This window comes from Vitis riparia, chromosome 8 (genome assembly GCF_004353265.1).
Source record: "Vitis riparia cultivar Riparia Gloire de Montpellier isolate 1030 chromosome 8, EGFV_Vit.rip_1.0, whole genome shotgun sequence".
In the NCBI taxonomy this organism is placed as follows: domain Eukaryota; kingdom Viridiplantae; phylum Streptophyta; class Magnoliopsida; order Vitales; family Vitaceae; genus Vitis; species Vitis riparia.
The window spans coordinates 13,311,964-13,331,071 of NC_048438.1; the positions used below are offsets into that span (position 1 = coordinate 13,311,964).

Genomic DNA, 19,108 nt, shown 5'->3' on the forward strand with positions numbered 1-19,108 from the left:
AATGGTGGAAGAGCAATTCGTGTAGGTCCAATCGTAAATCGTGAGCCCTATCCATTATGAGTGTATGAGCATCAGAATCAAGGAGCTCCTAGGCGCCGTGATGACGACAACCTCCAACGAGGGGTTTTTTATGAACAAGATGAGTTTTGTCCACCTTTTCGAGACGGTGATGATTTTCGACTTCCACAACTGATGAATATTCAACAAAGGCAACAACGAGGGTTGGATTATTCATCTAGAGAAGAAGATGATTTTCGTTTCAATTATCGAGCTAATAATTAAGGTCAAAATAACCAAGAATTTAAGATGAAGATGGATTTACCAAGTTTCGACGATCGACTACACATTAAATATTTTCTCGATTAGGTTCATACTTTCGAAAACTTTTTCGACTATTTGAATATTTTAGAAGAAAATCAAGTAAAGTTCGTGGCATATAAGTTGAAAAGTGCAGCTTCTACATGGTGGGAATAACTTCAATATAATCATCAACAACAAGGAAAACAACGTGTCCGTACTTGACCCAAGATGAAACGGTTATTACAAGGACGATTTCTCCTCTGAATTATGAACAATTTTTATACCAACAATATCAAAATTGTCAGCAAGCCAACCAGACTATAAATGAATACACGAAGAAATTTTATCGATTACATGCTCAAGTTAATTTGTCTGAAATGGAGGATCAATTAATTGTTTGTTATATTGGGGGCCTAAAGCTAGTCATTCAAGATCAACTAGCTCTTCAAGGGGTTTGAACCATGACCGATGCAGTTAATTTAGTGATGAAAGTGGAAAATCAAATCAATAGATCCACGGTGCACACTTAGAGTAACTTTCAGCGACCAAGCCAATAAGCTTCTTCTGCTCCAAAGGGGTCAACAACTTCAAGCAACAACGATAATAGCAATAAAGATGCCCCTTCAACTCAAAATTCGACACAATCAAAGTGGAACTTCAACCCCTAATTGATCTAATTCTCAAGGCCGAAACTAGCAGCAACAACGAATCAATAATGTCCTTTGTATGCGTCCAAATCTAGGGAAGTGTTCCCGGTGCAACTAGTTAGGCCATCTTTCAAATAATTGCCCAAACAGACAATTTGTTAACTTTTTAGAAGAAAGTGGTGGTGAAGAGGAACAGGTTCTTGAAGAAGATATCTATGAGGGTGCTGAGTTTGCAGAAAGAGATGTCGGACAAGAAGTAGCGTGCATGGTCTAACGACTTTTGCTTGCCCCAAAGAAGCCCAACAACTCTCAACGACATAAAATATTCTGGACTCGATGTACTATTCGTAATAAAGTGTGCAACGTGATCATTGACTATGACAGTAGCGAGAATGTTGTTTCCAAGGCTTTGGTGAAAACACTAAATTTGAAGACTGAGAAACACCCTTCTTCATACAAGATTGCATGGATTAAGAAGGGTCAAGAAGTTCAAGTACTAGAAGTTTGCAAAGTTCCTTTGTCGATCAAAAAGTATTACAAAGATGAGATCGTATGTGACGTGGTAGATACGAATGTTTGTCATATTTTATTGGGGAGGTCGTGGCACTATGATGTTGATGCCACTTATAAGGGTCGAGATAATACTTTTGTTTTTTGGTGGTTTGACAAGAAGATTGTTTTGATGCCACAATCTCAATCGTCAGAAAAGAATTCAGTTACTAAGAAAGATAAGTCGTTATTCACCAACATAACGAACTCGGATTTCTTTAAGCAAATTAAGGAGTCACACGCACGTCCTCCGAATGAGTTTTCTTTGCAACCACAAAACTCGAGGACGAGTTTTCTTCAAGTGGAGGGGAATGATGCAGCACACGATCATCATAAGTTTCTATTTTTTGTTTCCTACATCATTAGTTTCCATTTTAGATTAGTTTATATTTCCATTAGTTTCTATTTCCTACATTATTAGTTTCTATTTTAGATTGGTTTCTATTTTCTACATTATTAGTTACTATTTTAGGTTCATCATTAGTTTCCTATTTCTTTCCTAGTTTTCCTAGTTTTCAATTACCTTGGTTTCCTATTTCAATCATTTCTTTTATTTTTGCATTACAAACATTATTTAAAGGCTTATTGTAATTGTTAGAGAGGAGTTCAATATAATTTTTTAAAATTGATCCCTAATTTTCAAATCCTATTTTGATATTTGTGTTTGTCCTTGAGTGTTTTTTTTGTTTCGTTTTGAAACAAACCTTCCACTGTACCAGATAAACCCACTTTAATAGGGAGGTTGATGAGGTGGCTAGTATTGTTATCTAAGTTTAATGTCTAACATGTGACACAAAAGTCCATTAAGGGAAGCACTGTTACAAAAAGATGATAAAGCAATTGATGATGATTTTCCTAATGAGAACATAACTATAATGATAGGATGAAAGGATGGAGGATGTACTTTGATGGAGTTTCTAATAGCTCAAGTCATAAAGTTGGTGTCTCATTGATTTCTCCCTAAGGGGACCACATTCCTAGATCATCGAGGTTGTCATTTTCAAAGGGTTATGCTACCAACAATAACATAGTAGAGTACGAAGTTCGCATCGATGGGCTACAGACAACATTAAAATTGGAAGTTAAGAGAGTTGAAAGAGTTTGGTGACTTCAACCTTGTGTTAAGGCAAATCCAAGGTGATAAGAAGAATAGAGATGTCAAGTTGAGGGTAACCACGCATATTTGGAGTTAATGAGTTTTGATGATATAACATACAACATCTACCTCGAGTGTAGAATCAATTTGTTGATGTGCTAACCATGTTACCTTCTATGGTGGAGATCCTGATTGCTATTGTAATGCATCTTTTGTTAATTGAGACAATGACAACCCCTTCATGTTATTGCTCAATTGGTGAGACAAATGAGGTTTCAAAGGAGTTGAATTATGACAGTTATCGATTTTTGAGGCATGGCACATACCAAACAACCACTATAGCTAAGGATAGGAAAGCTTTGAGATAGTTAGTAGTTAGATTTGTGATCTACGGTGGTGTACTATGCAAGAGATCAGTCAATGGCATATTGTTATCTAGATGGATCTATTACAAAGTGAGTTATGCATGATGTTCATTCCAAAGTTTATAGGCCCCACATGGGAGGAGATTTGTTGGCATGAAATATTATGCCAATAGGGTACTTTTAGATGACTATGAAGATAGACTGCAACTGGTTTGTTTAGAGATGTCAAGAGTGTCGAATGCATGGAGATCTTATTCATGTTCCACCCTAAAGAGTTATAAGCATTGACTTCATCTTAGCCATTTTCAATGTGGGTTATTGACATCATCGAGAAGATCACACCAAGGGTGTCTTATAGTCAAGAGTACATCTTGATTGCTATTGATTATTTTATTAAGTGGGTGGAGGCAGAATACTATGCTAGATTGTCATCTATGAGTGGCTAGTTTCATTAAATCATGCATCATATGCAATTTCAAGGTCCCCCATCATGTGATATCTGAGACAAGTACACATTTTAGAGTAGAGGTTGATACTTATGGCATCCAACACCACAAATCATCAGCATATAGACCCCCATGAGGAAACCAATAAGAACATAAAGAAAATTTAGAGGAATATGTTGAGTCATCTAGAGATTGGTCATAAAAGTTCCCTTATGCATTATGGGTGTATCATACAACATCTTTCAAGACATTCAATGATGTTACAACATACTCCTTGGTTTATGGGATGGAGGTAGTTTTGCCAATAAAGATCGAGTTGTGTTCAATCAAAGTTACACTAAAGCATCAAATTTCAGAGGCAGGGAATAGGTTTAAGCTAGATTTGATGAGTTGAACATATTTAATGAGAGGAAATTGATAGTTGTTAACCATGTTCAAGCCTATCAAAAGTAGATAGCACGTGCCTTTAACAAATGGGCAAAAGCCTAGATGGTTAAAAGTATTTGAGATTATTAAAGGATTAGTAGGTAACCCCAAGGGCAAGTTTAAACCTAATTAGAGACGATCATACATTATCAAAGAATTGACATCAGAAGGGGCTGGTTGGTTAATAGATCTAGACATAACCAAATGTTCAAAGCCTACCAATGTGGATTAGTTGAATAGTTATTACGTTTGAGACCATGGTGAAAGAATGGGTGGCCTTTATGTCGTGAAGTCATTTTACATACCACCTCATATCATGTGATCACTTGCTAGCCCATTAGCTCATTAAGCCTTATACATGCAATCAATCAACCCTGAGCTGCACCATTAAAATCATTATCATGTCTGTCTAATGATCATTCCACCTTGAGCTGCACCCTAAGATCATCTTCGCCTACTCATCAATTGATCTCGAGTCGCACCATTATATCATCGTCATCAATCTTTGTTTAGTCATTGATTGGCCCCAAGTTGCACCATTAGATCATTGTCATCAGTCTTTGTCTCGTTATTGGTCAGCCTCAAGCCCCACCATTAGACTCATATAACCTATTTATCTACCAAACATATTGATTTCAACTGAGTAAGAAACATCAAACGTTTGCTCTATCCTGAATACATGGCTTAGATACTATCAATGGTGTTTAACTGCATATATGAATTGTAGTTTACGGTATTCCAAATATCTATAACCTGCATACAATATCATCTTAGAGAAGGCAGATGAAATAGGAATTGCAACAAAAAACAACAATATTGATAGAGAAATATTTAATGTACCCAAATTTGCATCCGAGAGAAGTACAATTTCCGAGTGTAAACAAAAAACCTTCAAACATGACAAGGAAAAAAAAAAGAAAAAAATCTAATCCAGAATCAAGCAGCGTACCAAGTCCTCAAACAAAGCTAAACACACAAACGAAACACCATATGAACTGATATAAGTAGGCCTTTGCATCAGTTCACTTCTTCAATACACTGCAATTGGAGCACAGTCAATTAGAATTACTTCATAATTGTAAACTGAAAGAAATAAGACAAAACACACTGACAAATCAATAAAAGTTCAGCCAGACAAGTAGAAAAGAAGGTCTAAGGATGCCAAAAACATGAGGCCCGGTGAGAGTTGAGATACCATACTTGCCCCATTATTCCCTAGATCTAAACACATGCTTAAGTATTACTGTGCATAGGAGAATATCATACTATTCTTTTTATTGTGACATTTTTTTTCTTTTTATAAGCACACAGAAAATAGTATAAATAGGAAAATAAAGATGGTTCAAAAGGATTTTTATTGTGACATAATTTAACCATGATGCAGGCAACAGGATATAATTACAAGGTAACATACCATGAATTCATAAACAAATTCAAAGTTCAAAAAAAATTTGGAAACCCATATATATGTCAACTAGAAAATTATGGCTATACTTTAAATAAACACAAAACATGGTCTTACGGTAAAAAGAGAGAAAGCAGCTTACTTATATAGATAGGCAGCAATTCCCAGAATTACACACAACAAAATAATATCAATGCAGAAATTTCGACTGGACCTCAGCTGAAGCAATACCAAAACCCTTTGTTAGATCTAGTAATCTACAGATAAGCACAGGAGAGGATAAATAGAAATCTAAGCTTAAAATAGTCAAATTACCTGGTTAACAGTGTCCTTAAGTCTAACATTAGTATTCTTGAGGTCAGCTGTTGCTTTGTCCACCTGTAAACGCATGAAAAATATTTTGATAATTGATAAATAATAAGATTCCAACCGTTCGGCATTAAAAATTTTGAATTTGACAAAATTTATCACCTTGGTGTCAATCTCATCCATCAAAGGAACTTGCCGATCCAATTCCTGCACAAATTTCATAATGTAATGAATTAAGGCCCTTGAATACAGAAAAAAACATAAGAAAATAAAGAAAATGATAGCAAACCTCATTCATATCATGGGCCATGTTTTTCAATGTGTCCAAACCTTCTGCTATCACATCCAAACCTTGGTCCTGCACAAATGTTAAAGAAGATTATAATGTGATACAGGAAACATAGCCAAAAGATGCAGCTCTGATAATAGAAAATAGTGCCTCTTTTCTTCTAATTAAGTAATACAATCCACATAGACTTACTTGGTTCATTTTCCGCATTTCATACTCTTGCCTGAACTGACTAGACTCTTCAGTTTGTTGGAAGTATTCACTGTCAAATCGTCCATCTATCATTCATGTGAAACATATAAGTGAACTGCAAGCATTAATTGAAAGCATTCCACTCATTTAGAAAAATAATGAAACCACGTTACCATAAGACTCAAAATCCAATACATAGATACAATCTCTTCATGAACAGTCACCTGAATCAAATTTGATTTCTGTACGAGAAGCTGAAGCTGCCCAACCTCCAGTTTGTTTGGGTGCAGTTGCAGCCCCATCTGGTATTGCTTGGATCCTATCCGGCAATGCAAGGACCAAATCATTACGAGCAGCAAGTTCTTCTGTTGAAAGCCCTTTAACCTGTGAGTATATTGTATTTTTTATGCAAAGCCAGCCCAAATGAGTCAGATTCATGTATTTTCATAGATAGATGGAAAAAAGAGAGAAAATAAAACGAACCAGAAAGAATGTACAGAAATTGAATGGGAGGAAGAAAGATCACAATGACACAAAAAAGAACGGATATATGCCGTGAATCAAAGAACTAGCATATATGTTGGTTACAAACCTAACAAGAGTTACTTATGGGAGTGAACCGAAGAATTGAAGTTTGAACATGCATCAAGCTAAAGCCTTTTTTGAGAGAGCCTTTGAAATGCTAAAAGTAGCTTTTGACCTTCCAACACAACTTTTAAGGATGTTGGAGGGAGCTCCCAAATGTTGGTCCCATACTTCTCAACAAGACTCCTGATTTTGCTCAAACACAATCCAAGAAGTAGATTTTTGTTTAATAAAATTTTTTTAAATGTCACAATTATCCTTATTTTTTATAAAAACATTTCTAGAATATAATTCCCAAATGCGAAATCAACCACAGGGCAGCCGTACTCACTTGTGCTTTATGCAAAACCTAAAATGAAGAAGATAATGGAACAAGACAATTCATGGCTGGTCTTAATCCAGAATTAGATCAAGTAAGAGTACAAATATTTGAGAAAGAACCTCTTCCATAGATCAGGGAGGTGTATACCTATGTGATTGGACAAGAAAGTTGTCAAGTAGTGAAGCTTGGAGGGCCTACTGCAGAAAATTCAGCACAAACTACTGCTGGAAATTTTAAGCCAATGGCCCCCAAAGAAAAAGAAAGGAAACCAAATGATAAAGATTCACTTTGGTGTGATTATTGTCATAAACCAAGATACACACATGAACCTTGATGGAAACTCCATGGCAAGCCTCCATTAGGAAGTAAAAGGGGGAGTGATGGAGGAGGAAAACCTGCCATAGGATCAGAGCAGGCACATCAAGCTGCCACTCTTGATGTTTCTCATGAAAATATCCTTCTTGCTAAACAAGAAACTGTTTTGCTCAGCAAGGAGCATTATGAAAAGTTGAAAACACTTCTCACCCAACTTGAAACATATTTGGAAGATCCAACTGCAAATACTGTCTCACATTCTTTTGTCCAAACAGGTAACATTGAATCTTTAAGTGCCTCTAAGGACTACTTATCTAGCACTTGGATCATAGATTCAGGTGCTACTAATCATATGACAAGTCCCTCTAATTTTCTTTCCACTTATACAATACTTTAAAGTAGGCCAAAAGTAAAGGTCGTTGATGGCATTTTTTCTTCCATAATTGGTCGATGCATAGCCCCTATCACTCCTTTGTCCTTGAAAAATGTGTTACAAGTTCCAAATTTGTGTTGTTACCTCTTACCTATTAGAAAAATTACAAAAGATTTGAATTGTTTCATAACATTCACCTTTTCTCATTGCATTTTTCAAGACTAGATAACAAGGAGGATAACAAGACATGAAAAGAAGAAAGGTGGACTCAACTACCTCAAAACACATTGGACAATTGGTGATTCTATTCCATAAGCTCTCCTTACCAACAACACCTCACAAGTTGATCAAATATGGCTATGGCATAGATAATTGGGACACCCACCTTTCTTTCTCTTGGAAAAAATGTTTCCCACATTGTTCCTAAATCCCATGATGATCATGTGAGGTTTGTGAGTTTGCAGAACACTATCATGTACCTTTTCCAATAAGAAATAAAAAATAAACATTTACTTTTAGTATAATACATATAGATGTTTGGGTACCCTCTAGAGATCAAAATATATCAGGTTCTAAATGATTTGTTACTTTCATTGATGACTACACTCGTGCCACTTAGGTCTATCTCCAAAAATCCAAATTGGAAGTTGATTCCATTTTCCCAATATTCCATAAATTGGTTTGTACCCAATTTGGTACCAAAATCCACACTCAAGGTCAAATAATGGGAGGGAATACTTCAATCATGATCTTATCACCTATCTCCAAAATGAAGGTATTGTACATCAATCTTCATCTGTAAATACCCCACAAAGAGAGAGAGAGAGAAAAGGGCATCTCTCGAAAGTTACCAAGTCTTCACTTTTTCAAATGAATGTTCCTAAACATATTTAGGGGAAGCCATTTTAATTGCTATAGTCCTAATAAATTGAATGTCTTTTCAAGCCCTTGGCTTCAAATCTCCTCTAGATGTACTCTCAAAAGTCTTTCCCTAATAGATGTTGGAGCTCTTTCTCCAAAATTATTTGGGTGTGTAATTTTTTATTCAAATTCCCAACCAATCTAGAGAAACTTGACCCAAGAGCTATTAGGTATGTTTCTCATGGATATTCCTCCATTCAAAAGAGATATAAGAGCTACCACCCTTCCATAAAAACATATATCTGCATGGATGCACCTTTGAAAGTCAACCCTATTTCACGCACACTTATCTCCATGGGAGATTGGAGGAATTGAAGATAAGTTGTGAGAAGTTTTTCCTAGAAATGGTGAGAATGGTGAGGGTGTCCTTCTATGACCAGATGATGTGCCAAATGTCTATACCTCATATCTCACATCAATTTAACCTACTTTACAAGATTTTTCAGGTTCGAAATGTTCAAACTTTGGACCAATATTCCATATTGTTTCAAATGTTCCAGCCTTGGATCCCTCTAATGAATCAGATAGTGAACATGAGAAATCCCAACAGATTTCCAATGGAGCAACACCAAACTTTGAGGATATTTTAGAAGATTTGCCCATTGAAATTCCAACTAATGAATCTAAGAATCAGCTCAAAGAAATATAACATGCGCCACTGGGAAACACCTCTAAACTACAAGTGTATTCGAGGAAGGAAAAATCCACAACATCCTCTCATATCACATCATCTAACCTGGCATGATTAACTAGACACCCAAAAGCGACCGTTCTATTATCTTGGATCAATCATGGGGATGTTACAGGTGAGTGCTAATGGTCGCTATTGCATCCCAAGGTCAAAAATTGACAGCTAAAATAGCTATTCTGGACAAAGATGGGGACAGCTTATGCTTCTTCCGCATTGATTCCAAGTCCTTTGAGTTGAGGATAGATTGGACAAAGGAGGGGGGTGAGTTTCAGATAGTAGAGAAAGGCAAAGGCTTTCGGAGATGGATCAAAGCGAGGAGGGGGGTAGTGGCATGGATTCTGAAGGCGTTGGAAGCATGTTGCAATTGGAGGGGGAAGAAGCCGTTCAAGGAAGATGCGATCGACCGAGGGAGGAGATACAAGATAGTAATGCGTCAAAATGAAGCTGGTTGCTTCCTTATGTTCTCTGTCCTTTCAGAGGATGATAGGAGGTACTTCATTTTTATTCCAGAGGGTTTTGACCTTTTGGGTTGGGAATTCATAAGATGTAAGTTGAAGGAGCTAGCTAAAATTGGTGAGGTCTCTAAGAGTGGAACAGAGGCCTCTCGGCCTTTGGGAGGAGGGCATGGAGGGCATGGACTTTCTCTTGTTAGACCTGATTTAAGCTATGTGAATGCAACTAAGAGAATGGCAACAGGAGAAAGAAACAGGAGTGAAGAAGTGTGGATTGAAGTTGGAAATGAGGCCTACACCTCGAAGCTGAAAGATCTCAGCCGTTTTTTGGTGGGAAGATGGGATGCGGAGGATGAGAAGGGACCCGACTTAAGGATGGTGGAGATTTGGGCTAACACCCAGTGGAGCTTCTGTGGTAAAGTGAGGGTAGCTGCATTAAGAGGTGCATTGTTCCTTTTTGAATTTGCCAATAGGGGTGATGCTCAAAGAGTGCTACAGGAGGGGAGTCGCCTGCTCAAGGGGGTTCGCTTATCCCTAGACTGGTGGGCTCCAACTATGGGGTGTTCAAGAGTGGAGTTTCAGAGGGATGTGTCCTGGGTGAGAATCCCAGGGCTGCCTCTTCAGTTTTGGTGCATGGAGTTCTTCACAAGAGTGGGGGATGCCTGTGGGGGTTTTGTTGATGTGGATGAGGAGACCAAAAAGTCTCGCTTCAGAAGGGGAGCTAGAATTTTAGTTAAAAACAATGGGAAGGAGGTGCCTGGAAGATTAGAGGTGATAGCTGGATTCGCCTCATTCTCTATTCCGTTGTGGTGGGAGGACTCGGTGTGGTTCTCGGCACTCCAGGTTGCAGATGAACCAGTGAGCAAGACGAGTAACGCTTCATCCGAACAGGGAGAAGAAGGGTGTGACCCACGTTCTAAGAAGCGAGTGAAAGAGATGCACTATGGAGGAGGAAATCCCGCTGCAGGTGGTGGCGATAGAGTGACAGGCTGGGAGATCCGGATTCCCGAGGATAAAGCTGGGAAAAAAGACGGTGGAGGCCTTGTTTCCCTGCAAAAAGTGACCAGATTGGGGAAGGAGACGCCTGACGCAGCAAAAGGTGGGGCGGCTGAAGTGATTAGGAAGGACAAAATGAAGCTTCTTGAAAAAGGTAGAAGTATTGAGGCTGGAAAGGCTGGAAAGGTTGGGCTAAGCTCCAAGCGGGCTGAATTGGAGAACCAGCTGGGAGGGCCTGCCTGCTCTCGGATGCCCAGCTTCCACAGGGCCAAAAGTCTTTTTAAGAAAGTGGTTTTGGGCCGCCTAAAAAGGGAGAGGAGATGAGCTGGGTCATTTAGGCCCAATAGTTATTGGGAGCCCAGCACCCACAGGGCTAAAAGTCTTTTTAAGAGAATGGGTATGGGCTGCTTTAAAAAGGAGGGGAGATGGGCTGGGTCAACTAGGCCCAATAGATCAAAAGAAGTTATAAAGGGGTCAGCCCATGTATCAGTCCTAGGGCTCCCTTCCTCTACTGCTGGGGAGAACAAGGAGGAGCTCCCGACGCCAAGGTGTACCAGGGATTTCTCGATGCAGGAGGCGCCGGCGCTGGGTCAAGATCGAACCGCCCCGCCGTGGAAGAGCTATACATCAGGTATGTACCCCATCTCGACTATTCTTAGGGGGGTCTCAGGGGAATCGTCTGGCCCTTCTTCTTCTTCTCCTTCTCTTCCCGGGATGGGGGATTCCATGGGGATCTCACAATCAAGGCAGCTTGAGGAGACGATTGAAGACCCCCCCTGGAGACCGAACTGCCGCTTTGCATGGTTCTCAAGGATGGACGGTCCTTCTCTCTGCCAGGTAATGAAGGGGCCAGTTGCCAAGAGAGAGGGATAGGGGCGGTTACCCTTCAATCTCGAGAAGGTGAGGTCCAGACGCCACATCTTCAAATTATTGGAGTAGGAGAAAAGGAAAACGACAAATCCCCTTGGATAAATAAGAAATTCCTAGGCTTTTTCAAGTCGGTGGGGGTCTCGATTGAAGGTTTTGAGGAGGATATTTTGAGAATTCTCAAGGAGATTGAGAATAGGAGATGCTTCATTAGGAAGTCTAATGAGAAAAAAAGAGGCACATTGTCGGGTTCAAGGAAGGAAAGAGAGTTGAAGAAGCTCGTCAGCACCATTAACTATGATGGAGTGGCTGGAAGAGAGACAGAGGAAGGGGAGTTGGGAAGGCAAATGACTGTGGTTCCTTATGAAGCTTAGAGTACTGTCCTGGAATGTTAGAGGCATGCATGACCCAGATAAAAGGATGGTCATCAAGTCGATGGTGAGAAAACACAAGCCAGATCTGGTTTGTCTTCAGGAGACAAAGATGAAGGAAATGTCTGATAGGGTTGTCAAGAGTGTGGGAATTGGGAGGAATTTAGGTTGGGTGTCTTTAGATGCTAGGGGTGCTGCAGGTGGGGTGCTTGTAATGTGGGATAAAAGAGTTTTGGAAGGGTTGGAGGTCGAAGTGGGGTCTTTTTCTATCTCTTGTCGTTTTAGAAATTGTGAAGAGGGCTTTGTGTGGGTTTTCTCTGGGTTATATGGTCCGAGCAAAGGAAGGGAGAGGAGGGAGTTATGGGAGGAGTTAGTCGCAATCAAGGGGCTGTGGAATGATCCCTGGTGCATAGCAGGGGATTTTAATGTAGTGCGGTTCCCAACTGAAACGAGCAATGGAAGGCAGATGTCAACTGCGATGAGAGAGTTTTCAAGCTTTATCGAAGAGTTTGAACTAGTTGACCCAACTCTGGGGGGTGGAGCTTTCACTTGGATAGGAAGGGAAGGAGGGGCCCTTAAGGCTCGGTTAGATCGTTTTCTGTTCTCAGGAGACTGGGAGGAACGAGTGACCGGGGCAATGCAATGTCTTCTGACTAGACCTATTTCTGACCATTGTCCAATTCTGTTGGACTGTGGTGGGGTGAGAAAAAGTAAAAGTCTGTTTAGGTTTGAGAACATGTGGCTAAGGGTGGAAGGATTTATGGAGAAGGTTAAAGAATGGTGGCAGTCTTACATTTTTAGGGGGAGTCCAAGCTTTGTGATAGCGAAGAAGCTTCAGGCTTTGAAACACAACCTGAAATTGTGGAATAAAGAATCCCTTGGCGATGTTTCAGTTAAGAAGAATGCAGCCTGGGAGAAGTTAAAATATTGGGACAATTTAGAAAGTCTTGGCTCTCTCTCTGAGGAAGATAGGAGGAGTCAAGGGGCAGCCAGAGACGAATTTAATCATTGTGCCATCCTCGAAGAAATCTCTTGGAGGCAGAAGTCAAGGGCCCTTTGGCTGAAGGAGGGAGATAGCAACACCAAGTTTTTCCATCGGATGGCTAATGCTAAGAGAAGGGGAAACTTTATCAGTAGCCTAACAGTTAGGGGTATTAGGCTGAGTAAAGAGGAGGAGTTTAAAGAAGGGATTGGGTCTTACTTTAAGTCTATGTTTGAGGACCCCATAGTAAGAAGACCAGAAGTGGAGTCTGGTCTATTTAATACTCTTGATTCCTTGGATAATGATATTTTGGAGAGGCAATTCTCGATCGAGGAGGTGCTCAGAGCTCTCTCTGATCTGGGGGGAGACAAGGCGCCAGGGCCGGATGGCTTTACGTTGGCTTTCTGGAAGACCTGCTGGCTTGTTGTTGGGGGGGAAGTGATGCAGGCCTTTGAGGAGTTCCACTCGCAGAATGTGATCTTTCGAAGCCATAATGCAACCTTCTTAGTGCTGATCCCGAAGAAAGAGGGGGCTAGTGATGTGCAGGATTATAGACCAATCAGTCTAGTGGGGAGTCTTTATAAAATTATTGCTAAAGTTCTAGCAAATAGATTGAAAGGAGTAATGGGAAAATTGGTTTCGAATAGTCAGAATGCTTTTGTAGAAGGGAGGCAGATTTTGGACGCTGTTTTGGTGGCTAATGTGGCGATAGACTCAAGGAAGAAAAGTGTTGGGACAGGCTTAGTGTGCAAATTGGACATTGAGAAGGCTTATGACCACGTAAACTGGAGGTTCCTCATGTCAGTCTTGGAGAAGATGGGTTTTGGTCCAAAATGGCGTAAATGGATTTTTTGTTGCATATCGACTGTGAGAATGGCAGTGTTAGTGAATGGTACTCCCACAGATTTCTTCTCAACGTTTAGGGGCCTAAGGCAAGATGATCCACTCTCACCTTATTTGTTTGTGCTGATCATGGAAGCGCTCAGTAGATTAATTTCAAGAGCTGAAGAGAATGGTTTTATTAGGAGCTTCAAGGCATCGGGAAGACGGGGAGAAGGGGTGTCAGTCTCCCACCTATTGTTTGTTGATGATACTCTCCTTTTTTGTGAGGATGATAGGGATCAGCTGATTTTTTGGAAGTGGGTTGTTATTTGCTTTGAAGTAGTTTCAGGTCTAAAAATTAATTTACAAAAAAGCGAAATTATTCCAATTGGGGGAGTGGAAGAGGTGGATAGAGCTGCTGCAGTTTTCGGGTGTAAAGTGGGGAATCTCCCTACGAATTATCTAGGCCTACCTCTTGGAGCATCCCACAAGTCGTGTAGAGTTTGGGATGGGGTAGAAGAAAGATTCAAGAGAAAGTTGGCTATGTGGAAAAAACAATATCTCTCTAAGGGAGGTCGTCTTACCCTCATAAAGAGCACACTCTCAAATCTCCCTATCTACTTCATGTCTCTTTTTGTTATCCCAAGGAAAGTGAGACTCAGATTGGAAAAAATTCAAACGGAGTTCTTGTGGAGAGATATGGAGGAAAGAAGGAAGATCCATTTGGTGAGATGGGAGGTTATTTGTAAAGATAAGAGGCATGGAGGGCTGGGGTTAAGGTCCTTGAAGGATTTCAATCATGCTTTGCTCGGAAAATGGCTATGGAGATTTCCTATAGAAAGGGAGAGTTTTTGGAGAAGAGTCATTGTTGGTAAATTTGGGAAGGTACAAGGTGGGTGGACCACTAGAGAGGTGAGAGAGTCTTATGGGACGGGCCTTTGGAAAGACATTAGGAAGGGTTGGGAGGAATTCTTTCTCAGAACTAGGATTCATATTGGAAATGGGAGACGAACCAGATTTTGGTGGGACATGTGGGTAGGAGATTCTAAGCTAAAGGATCTCTTCCCTTTGCTGTTTAGAATTGCGGCTAATAATTCTGCAATAGTGGTTGATCTGTGGGGAAGACAAGAAGGTGGAGGTGGGGGTTGGGAGGTGCACTTTAGAAGACCCTTTCAAGATTGGGAGTTAGAGGAGGTGAACCGCTTTTTGGGTTACATTTCTGCAGTAAGGGTGCAAGAAGGGGAGGATTTTCTGGTTTGGAAAATTGAGAGAAAAGGAACGTTTAAGGTAAATTCTTATTATAGGTCTTTGAAGGAAGACAATAGCCCTTTATTTCCAGAAAATGAGGTTTGGGGTTCGTATGCCCCTTTAAGAACTCGTTTTTTTGCTTGGAAAGCAGTTTGGGGTAAAATTTCCACTATAGATATGCTAATGAGGAGGGGTTGGTCTATGGCTAATAGATGCAACCTGTGCAAAGAAAATGAGAAAACGGCGAACCACATCCTAATTCATTGTGGTAAGACAAGGGATCTTTGGAACTTATTGTTTTCTTCGTTTGGGGTGGTGTGGGTGCTCCCGGATTCGGTGAGAAATTTGCTTCTTGAGTGGAAAATGAAAGGCATGGGGAAGAAAAGGAGTGTAGTTTGGAAAATGGCGCCTATTTGTCTGTTTTGGTGTATTTGGGGAGAGCGAAATCGAAGAACCTTCCTAGAGGAAGAGATGACAAATACGAGCTTGAGGAAACTTTTTCTTCGGTCCCTGCTTGAATGGTCTCAACAATTTGTGGACTTGGACTTGGACTATCTCTCTTTTCGGATTTTGTTGGGTGATAAGGTTGTTGTTTAGCTAATCCTTGTTTTGGGCCTTCTTTGTATACAGCCTGTGTACTTAGGGAGCGCCCCCTGTTTTCTGGCATTTTTTAATCTAATGGTTCTCTTTGTTTATCAAAAAAAAAATCTAACCTAGCATCAGATAATGAAAATACTCATACCAACATCCATGAATATTTGTATTGGCCTAATGCATTGAGGAAAGGCATTAGAAAATGCACTCAGCAACCTATTTCAAATTTTACTTTATCACATCGTTTATCTTCCACATACCAAGCCTTTATTACCCAAATGTCTTCTATTGAAATTCCAAACACAGTCTAAGAGGTACTAAAATATAAGAATTAGAGGAAAGCAGTTAATGGGGAGATGCAAGCCTTAGAAAAATGAAACATGGGATATAGTTGAGCTTCCCAAAGTAAAGAAAACAGTAGGTTGTAAGTGGATTTTCACAATTTAAATACAAGGCTGATGGGACAATAAAAAGGTACAGAGGCTACGTTGGTAGCCAAGGGATTCACCCAAACATGATATTGACTACCAAGAAACCTTTGCACCCACTACAAAAATGAACACTATTCATAACCCTGTTCATCACGGTTGAACGAAGCATATGAAGATGGACTGACATTTCATCAAAGAAAAGCTTGACACTAAGCTGATTTGCACTCTGAATACCACTCCTTCTAAATAGTTGGTAAACATATTAACAAAGGCAAGTTCCACATTTTATGCAATGCATATAAAATATCTTTGCACAAGCTTCAAGGGAAGTGTAAGAAGGTTAGCCCAAAAAAATAGCAAATCATTTTGGGTAGATTATTGTATGAAGGTCCATTTTTTTTTATAGGTAAATTAAGGGCTTGCATTAGAAGTGCCTAATGGCGAAAATAGTACACATTGTATGAAGGTCTATATTTATTGCTATTATATTTCCTGCCATATATTTTATCTTTTTTGTAAAGGTTGACCCCACATTTCAGTACCAAGAAATTTGGCTAAATTCCATAATAGGACCCAAGAAATCAAGTTGCCTGATTTAAGGGATCTTGTTAACCCTTCTTTTGTGTGTGTGTATGTGTGTATATTGTAAATCAGAAGAATTTAATGGAACATATGGGAGATTGCCCCTTTTTCAACACAAGTGAATCTGAAATAAGACAAATTCTGTATTGTCAATGAGCACATATTTTGCCAACAGACGAAATCCCACAGCTTATGTCTAAGTAAATAACGCAGATGTCAGATCAAGATGCTAGAAAAGAGACGGAAAAAAAAAAAAAAAAACCTCTAAGAGTATGATTTCGCAATTAAGTCCATATATTCAATTCATTTGTGATATATAATCTTATCGAAATTTTGAAGCTACAACAATCAATTCAAATAAATCAGCCCCAATGTAAATATTAAACAATTATAATTATAATTTTCACCATAAACTTAGGAAATTCTGAGTAATCAAACCTTCTTTATAGCCAGTCTCTGCAACTTAGGGACCTCCTCCAGCAATCGAGCCTTGGTCCGACGAATCTCGGCGTTCAAAGCAACCGCAGACGCTCTATTTTTCTCGTTAGATGCAGTATCCGCTTTCTGCAGATCAAAACCCTCAAAATTGGACAAATTAAACCCTAAACCTCCGTTTGTTTTCCAATAAGAAATAGTCCAGAAAAAAAATCAACTAATTTAAATCACTAAACCTCAAACTTCCCGTTGTTTAGAAGGTAATCAAGACTATTTAGCCTAGATAAAGCGAATTTCAAGTCATTTTATAACTTCTCCTCGGTTTTCTCGAAAACCAAACCGAGGGCGGAAAGAGGAAGGAATTGGACCTGAAGAGCGGCCTCAATGTCGGCTTCAACGACGGCGTAAAGACGAGCGAAGGCATCATCGCCGGAGACATTGAGATCCTTCTGCTTGTCGATGTCGTACTTGTCGTATTTCTTGCAGATCGCGTCGACTCTGGTGAGAATGTCGATCACGGTCATCTTCTGTTTCTTGCGAACCGCTCTAAGAACGTGGGGAAAGGAAAAGAATTACTGGAGAGAGGCTTTAGAGTTCGTCCGCCAGCACACGCACAACGGTTTCAAATTACATAGAAGATACAGCCTGTATGCAAAGGTGTTTTCCGCTTCTTTATTTTCCGTTCGGCACACTTACTCCTATTTTTTTCCCCTTTTTTTTTTTTTTTTTTTCTTTTTCAAATCTAAAGTAAGAAAAAAAAAATTGTCTTTACAAGGGAAATTTCCAGATCCAAAAGGTGGGAAAAAATATTTGTATGCATCTTCGAGTAAACGGAGATACAAGCCTCTCCCGATAAGTTTTGAAAAGTTTGAATAATAAAGTTTATTTAAGTTTTGCTTTATTCATAGCATTTTATTTTTTACATTTATTACATTTATTTCTAAAAATAAATCAGGTAAGATAACTAAAAATAATGGAAAAAAAATTAAAACATAGGGTGTGTTTAGCCATATTTTTTTAAAATCTATTTTTAAAAATTATATTTTATTTTTAAATTTAAGAATAGTTTTTAAAAACAAGTTTTAAAAAACAGTCACAGGTTTATGTTTTTTTTTAAATTGATGAAAACAATTTCTATTTGTTCTTTAAATATTGTTCTGTATTTCACTTTATTTTTAAAAATTATTTTAAATAAATAATGTTCAAATAATATTAAAAATTTTAAAAAACGATTTTTATTTTTAAAAATAAAAAACTATTTTTAAATCACATAATGATATAAAACTCATAGTTTCAAAAAATGCTTATTTTGAAAACAAGCTCTTAAAAAATTATTTTTATTAATAATTTAGTATTTTAAAATTTGCAAAAAAAAACAAAAAAAAAAATATATATATATATATATATATATTTTCAAGAGTGAAAAAACAGTTAACACGGATAGTCATATTAATTTTTATAGGTTTAAAGTTTTTAATTTAGGTTTTTCTTGTCTCTTAAATTTTGAAATAGAACAACATAATTATTTTATGCTACCGTTAGTAGGTCACATTAGAAATCTTAGTGTTATGATTAGCCATTTTGTTGAGTTAAAATCCCCTATGAATGCGAATCCTGAGTAAGAGTCTCAAAATTAGCGTTGTTAACTATTGTAGCTTTAGATGAGATTTGTGACTTTGTTTGAGATTGGAAGTTCTGGTTTATAATACTCTTGGTTGGATAGGAAGCCAGTGCGGCGGAAGGACTTAGGCAGCAGAAGGGTAAAGGATTTAAATACCCTTGTCGGATTTTTGGTTAGGTTTTCTATGAAGAATGTGGACAGCTAGGTGTTGTCAGTTACATTTTTACCTTTGTACTTTTTATTTACAAAATTTTAAATGTTAGTTTGCGAGTTCGTTCCCGACAAAACCACAAATCATCAAACTAGCCAAGGGGTGTGCAAGTTAAAAGCCACAAAGGACCTACTCGAAGGGAACTAGGTAAGGATTCTAACCCCCATTTTCTTGCTTGAAATGGTTATTGCCTAACTTAATCTTCAAAGAGGAATCTCGAGACCCCACAGATATCTTTTGTTTTGCAAGAGTTCATTGACTACGC

The 19,108-nt window shown here is 38.8% G+C and overlaps 1 protein-coding gene across 1 annotated transcript; it reads right to left on the minus strand.

Moving 5' to 3' along the window:
* Positions 1 to 4,624: 4,624 nt before the first annotated feature.
* LOC117920911 (syntaxin-71) lies at positions 4,625 to 17,664 on the minus strand. Its single transcript, XM_034838608.1, has 9 exons — positions 17,380 to 17,664; positions 17,015 to 17,140; positions 6,249 to 6,408; positions 6,025 to 6,110; positions 5,833 to 5,901; positions 5,706 to 5,750; positions 5,550 to 5,612; positions 5,377 to 5,453; positions 4,625 to 4,867 (listed from the first exon to the last, which is right to left on the minus strand). Exons 1-9 carry the CDS (start codon positions 17,533 to 17,535, stop codon positions 4,852 to 4,854), a joined length of 798 nt encoding a protein of 265 aa, XP_034694499.1. The 5' UTR covers positions 17,536 to 17,664; the 3' UTR covers positions 4,625 to 4,851.
* Between the last annotated feature and the right edge of the window lie 1,444 nt (positions 17,665 to 19,108).